The 6,462-nt window shown below is 49.8% G+C and overlaps 1 protein-coding gene across 1 annotated transcript; it reads left to right on the top strand.

The window, feature by feature from the left end:
• Positions 1 to 1,755: 1,755 nt before the first annotated feature.
• Positions 1,756 to 3,591, top strand: PV07_02556 (uncharacterized protein; the record flags this gene model as incomplete). Its single annotated transcript, XM_016389177.1, has 5 exons — positions 1,756 to 1,792; positions 1,846 to 2,030; positions 2,090 to 2,304; positions 2,356 to 2,928; positions 2,979 to 3,591. 5 exons carry the CDS (start codon positions 1,756 to 1,758, stop codon positions 3,589 to 3,591), a joined length of 1,623 nt encoding a protein of 540 aa, XP_016251079.1.
• Between the last annotated feature and the right edge of the window lie 2,871 nt (positions 3,592 to 6,462).

The raw sequence follows: 6,462 nt of genomic DNA, 5'->3' as shown, positions 1-6,462 counted from the left end.
GTACGAACGAAATGGATTGTCTGACGCGTAAAGTCTTAGCGCTTGGGCTGATCGTTGTGGTTGTTTGCAAAGCTTACGTATTTGTTGATGCCGTTGAAGATGTTCACTTCGTGAGAACTCTTTCAAGCATTGGCCACATCGATGTTTGATTCGTTCTTTTCCTGGCATTTGGACAGGCTGTTTCGAACCGCTGTCTGGAAGACTCTATCACGCGGCTGTGGACTCCCCAGGAGGAAAGCAGTAGACTGGTGAGATATGCAAGTAAAATACTTTAGCTCCGTAACTCTGCATCACAGTGACAGGTAAAAGGGTAGAAAGTAACTTGTACCAGTTGACAAGTAGGTAGCAGTGCCGATTGATAACGATTGGTGACGCCACTCGTCCCAGGTGTCGGATTATACACTCCCGCCAAGTCGGATGCGCCGAGGGATGCAGAAGCGGGGTTTCAAATCTGTTCGTTTCAGTTAACGTCCAGGCTCGGGCTTAATGTCTACAAGGTTTAAAAGGTTGAAGGCCGCTCATCGCGTTCTCACATGCTCCAGCAGCGGCCAAGTCTGCTTCTTTTCCGTCTTCTCGTTTCTGAAGTGTCTGTGACATCGGTAGTGAGATTTCTTCTCGCCGCTTCTCCCTATTGAATAGTGGCGCATTGAAGTCTCAATGGTCCAGGATGAGAGGTCTCACCAATCCTGGTGCGGATGTTAGTCGCAGAGGGACGGAGCACTCCGTATAGTGCGCTCAAGTACCTCGTACCTCGTAGATTACTCTCATATCAGGGAGGAAGCTGGGCTCAAATTTCTGCTGGAGGGAGGCGAGGAGGTTGGGGAAGCGGGGACTCGGAAACCGCTGGCCGACATCACTAGAGAAGAGATGCACTAGCACCTACTAGTGCCTGCGCAAAGCATCAACAGCCAATGGCTGCCCCGACACTATGACTCTATGTCTAATTAAGTTAGCAGACTTCCTCCTACGGAAGACTTGGGAGGTATTAGTAGTAGATCACGTGTCTTCCATTGCCGCTCTCCTCTAGTACTCGCAAAGCACCTGGCTCGATGGTACTTGTAGTACACCGGCTTCCCTGTAGACATCGTAACCGTCAAGGGTTAACACTGCTCTTATAATCGTGAACAAGAGAGAGCTGCCAAGCGATGACGAACCCCAACTTTCTATTTGTATGGACCAAATCTACAGACATGTAGCAGCTGGCATTCAGGCGAATGGGTCGCATATTCTTCGGCTTCACACATGCGTAGCCACTCTTCAAAAATAGGTCCACTAAGCCTACCTCGTCCTTGCCTTCTTCAAGATGTAGGAATACTACGAAATGCCAATGAATGATTGGGAAATGACAGGACCATGCGCCGACGCTCCAGCTTTTGCCCCCACCCCTTCCGATCCGATCGGGGTGCTTGTGGGGGTGGGCCTCCTAGTGTTGGCGACGGTTCGCTACTGGTTCATTCTGAACACAAAAGATGCTGAGGAAAGAGGACGCTGATTGATGCAGCCTAGCTCTATCCCCACCGACTGACTACTTTGGCACCGTAAACGGCTAGTTCGTTTGCTTTCTTGATACTTGACATGAATGGTTTGGCGAGGTTATCACAACCCAGACTCGCTTGTCTGGGGGTTTTAGAGGCGACATGTAAAACAGAGCCTTTACATCAAGTGCGATACCAGGTGGGGGCGCTAGAACACAGTTCTGGGACTCGACCTCGTCCGGAGAAGGGCACACACCAACCTGAGCAAAGGTGTACAAATATGGCTCCCGAAGTCGCCATATCCTGGAAAGCGTTAGGTGATCGTTGAGCTTTCGAATCCGATTCACCAATACTGACCGAAAACTCGCAGCCATGGCAGCCAAGGCTAACAACCAGATAGACGTTGAGAAGCTCTCAAGCAACCTCGAACCTGAGACGGCCCATCTTGAGAGGCCAACTATTAACCTGGGAAATGAGGCCGTCTTGCTCGATGTTACTGCCGGTCACATTGACGGCTCTCTGCTCGGTGATTTGAAACTGGCAAAAGATGGACATGTAAGAACTGCATGAATTCTTCCTGTCACGCAAACGCGGTAGAATTGACAATTTGGCAGACGGTCCTGATTCCGCAGCCGTCAGAAGATCCGAATGATCCTCTGAACTGGTCATCCTTCAAAAAGCATATGATCCTCGTGATCCTGGGCATCGCGGCTGGTTTGGGGGATTTCACGTCAACGCTGGGCATCCCTCCTATCATCTTGCAGGGCGTCAAATGGAATTTATCCCCGGCAGTCGTGAATTACAACAACAATCTCAATGTTCTCATGCTGTAAGTGAAGATTTCGTTTCTTAAAGATCGTGTCTGACAATTGATTCTCAGTGCCATCGGCGGCCTCTTTTGGGTTCCGTTTGTATACTTCTGGGGACGTGCTCCAGTTTTGTTTTGGACGACACTAGCCGGCACGCTCTTTTCACTAGGCACCATCCTTACAGATGATTTCAACACGTATTATGCCCTTCGGGCTCTGCAAGGCTTCTGTCTGTCCTCAGTCCAAGGCATTGGCTTGAACTTTATCAAGGACATGTTCTTCTTCCACGAACATGCCCGCAAGATTGGCATCTGGGCAGCCATCTTCCTAACATGTCCTTATCTCGGCCCACCCTTTGGCAACTTCATTATTGCTGGCACTGGTACATACGTCGGCTGTCTGTGGCTGGGATTTGCCTGTTGCTGTGTCAATTTGACTCTCATTATCCTTTTCTTGGACGAAACGTGGTATAGGCGCGAAGTTCCAATTGAAGACCAACCAGCTCGCGGCCAGCGACTACTCCGCGTCGTTGGCATTTGGCAAATTACTGTCCAGAAAGGATATTTCCTGTCCATCCGAGAGTCGTTCTATCGACTTCTTCGAGTTTTCGTCAAGCCTATCATCATTCCGAGCATGATCTATTTGTGAGGACATACCTCCAAATTTATGGAGACCGAGCTGACCATGTCTCTAGTGGTATCAATATCATGTGGGCAGTGGGCATCAACATCGAGACGTCGGTTCTATTTACTGTCCCCAAAGAAGCGGGTGGATATGGGTTTGGCCCAAACGCCCTTGGAGCAATCTGTCTGACACCGGCAATCGGCACGATCTTGGCAGAGATCTGGGGTCATTTCTTCAACGACTGGCTTGCTAACCGGTACATCAAGAAGCACGAAGGTGTGTTTGTTCCCGAAGCCCGTCTCGTCACCAATTATGTCGCCGCCGTCATCATGGTTCCTGGCCTTGTAATCCTTGGAGAGGCATTGCAACATACACTCAATTACGGTGCAATCATTATCGGTTGGGGAGCCTATACTGCCGGCACCTTGGCTGCGTCTGTCTCACTGACCGCCTATCTTCTGGACGCGTACCCCGTTGCAGCAGGAGAAGTCAACGCTCTTCTCAATTTTGCTAGAGCGATAAGCGGATTCTCTGTCGGGTATTTCCAAGTGCAATGGGGAGCGAAGGTCGGGTATGATGGATCTTTCGGAACACAGGCAGCTATTGTCGGTGCATCTGTGGTCATTATTGTTGTTCTTCATATCTATGGCGGTCGAATGCGTGCCAAAGGCGGTCACGTATGAACAAGGCCCTCGAAGGAAATTTGTTAGTGAAGGCTACTGAACCGTTTTGGAGCGTCCGTCTTACCGCGGATTCAGTGTGGAAATTTCGGGCAGGTCAAGCAGGAATTCTTTCCATATTTCATCATGTCCCGCGAAGACACTCTTAGGTCGAAATTAACACAGTAATACTGGCAGTAATTATTTAACTGGACTGGCAGGATCAAACTGAGCACAATTGTTCTTTGATGCCCTGATAAGCACGACACGTCTCCCCGAGCTCTCTCAGGAAGGAGAAGCTCCTTTCCTCAAAGCGTCCTATTTGCTTGAGGAGTTACAAATCTTCCCTCAACAGCTTTGCATTATTAGATGCCTCAAACAGCTTCAAGATCTGGCTATGAGCCGCCAGCAAGATCCCACCACCAGGACAGAACCGGAGAAGTTTTGCAGCGAGGCCTTTGTATAGACCCCGAATGCCTTCCTCCCGCGCCACCGTGACCAAAGCCGGAAAGGCCCAGTTGTATTTTGACCTTGCAGCTTTTGTTCTCGTTGATGCTTGGATTCGTGTCTTGACCACGTCTAACGGCGTGTTAAGTAGGGTCCCCAAACTTCCTCCAATCGAACCGGTGAAAAAGTTCGTCATCGTCTGCTCGAAGTCGGTGGTTGGCGTCGGCATCGCTGCCTTGACTTTGAAGATGCTGCCAAAATACCCGGCATTCCAGACTACATGACGCCACAATGTACTCTCAAACCCTTGGTATAGCACGAGCAGTCCCTCACTCTTGACGACCTGGGTCAGGCATCGGGTCACGGATTTGTATCTGCTTGCGACGGAAGGGTCCTGCAATCGAACCTTGATGAGCTCGAACGGGGTGACCACCACCGCTTCCACTGCACCGGCACTGGAGCCAGCAAGGATCGCCACGGCCTGATCCACCTTTTGGGCCCCAAGAAGTCTCAGGTACTGCCTGGTGAAGATGTCGTTGGACGAGAACTTGACCGCTCTGGAGGTATAATAGCGCATTGTCAGCCCTTTCGAGTCACCGATGCGTGTTTTTATGGATCTGAGACCTTTTCGGGGTTTCCATCAGGATTGGAACCGTAATACCACGGTACAAACGTCTGAATCTGCGATGTCATCGGTACTTCGCGCCGAACACTTATCGTGGAGCAGGACAAATACCCTTCATGCCTGATGATTTTCGAGAAGCAATCCATAACGCCACGGTAAGACTTGGTCAGGGCACTATTTGATTGCTGGAGCTGTCTTTCAAAGAATCAGATACGTGAGGAGCTTCGTGAGTTCGTAGTTCCCGTACGTACAGCCTCGTCTTTACGACGTCCAAGGGATACCTACGTACATCTGTCAACGAGTCTTCTTTCCCGTACCACCTAGCACCGTGAAGGTTCGAACATAATTAAGATCTGAGGAAAGACGGATTCAAATCAGCAAACTCTCCGCCATGCAATAAGACCATCGCTGCACACCTCAGAAACGCCTGCTCCGGCTCCTGAAATCCAGTCAGTCTTAGAATAGATCCGCGGGTTTGACGTTTCCTCTCACTTACCGGCCGCAAACTCCTGCACGAAAGTGACGTTCTTTCTCTGCGTCATCGCTATGGCGAGAATCCTGGGATAGTATCCAGAAGCGAAGAAGCAATTAAGCAAGGCTATACTTTCATCACTCCCACCATACGAAGTACCGATCGTTGCATATTAAGCTCCCGATTTCAGGTCTTATCGATAGATGGACATCCAGTTGTAGCCCCAATCTCACGTTCGTCTATGGCGCAAGTCATTTGAGCTGCTTGGTCGAATGACTGCTGGGCGAATGTGGGGAGTTGACCTAGAAAATCACGAAGAAGGAACTGTGGGTCTTGAGGTACTCTGTCCACATTTTTACTATACAGTTGCAAAGGTCGTTAGATTCACCTAGTTAATATGCCCCCACACCGCTGACGGCTCTCGGAGACAACGTTGTCATCAACACCGAGCATCAGATCACCATAACTAATCTATTTTATACTTATCTAGGATCAAAGCTAGAAGTTACGACTTCCCTCCGGACCAATTGCGCCGTGACACGGAATCTATCATTGGCACCCTGCAAATGCCGCAGAGAGATGGTACATGGCATGATATTTTTCGCCATACCATAGAGCAGGTCAGGAGATGACTGCCTGTCGAGGAGTTGCATGAGTCGGTGTGAAAAAGCTTTTCCATGTCTCCTCAACCAACCGCATCACTGGCCCTCAAATCAAGAATCTTTTGAGAGTCAAAGCCCAATCTTTCTCTGAGAATCTCGTCCGTGTGTTGTCCAAGTAGGGGCGGTGGTGTTCGTACCGAAGGTTGGGATCTTGAGTATTTGATCGGCGTATTGACCAGGTCTATCACACCGCAGCTCGGGTGGTCAATCGAGACTACCATACCTCGCGCTCGGACTGCATTGGCGGTGAGCTTGAATTCCGTAGGAGCCTTAAACACTCACCATGTCTGTGATTGAGGGTGTCCATCAAATCATTGACTTTGGCATACGGAAGACCTGTGCCCTCAAAAGTGTCCAACCACTCTTGCGTCGTCTTACGCCTTGTAATCTCCTCGATGGCTGGTTCCAAGACGCCTCGGTTTGCAACTCTTGTAGCATTCGTTGAGAAACGTTCATCACTGGCCCATTCTGGCTTCCCCAAACCCGAGCATAGGATTCCGAAGAGCCGGTCATTACCACCACCGAAGAGAACATCTCCGTCTGACGTTTGGAAGGCTCGATAAGGTACGACAGAAGCTAAAGTCTAGTTAGCTGAAGGATAGCAAGCGCAATTGAAAGACCGTACGATGTGCAGTACCCCATCTGCCACTATCCCTCTTTTTTGAAATCAAGACAGATTCTGCCATGTT

Source organism: Cladophialophora immunda (assembly GCF_000835495.1).
Source record: "Cladophialophora immunda strain CBS 83496 unplaced genomic scaffold supercont1.2, whole genome shotgun sequence".
Classification (NCBI taxonomy): domain Eukaryota; kingdom Fungi; phylum Ascomycota; class Eurotiomycetes; order Chaetothyriales; family Herpotrichiellaceae; genus Cladophialophora; species Cladophialophora immunda.
Note: the sequence above shows the minus strand (reverse complement) of the source record. Positions and strands in the feature narration are given on the sequence as shown.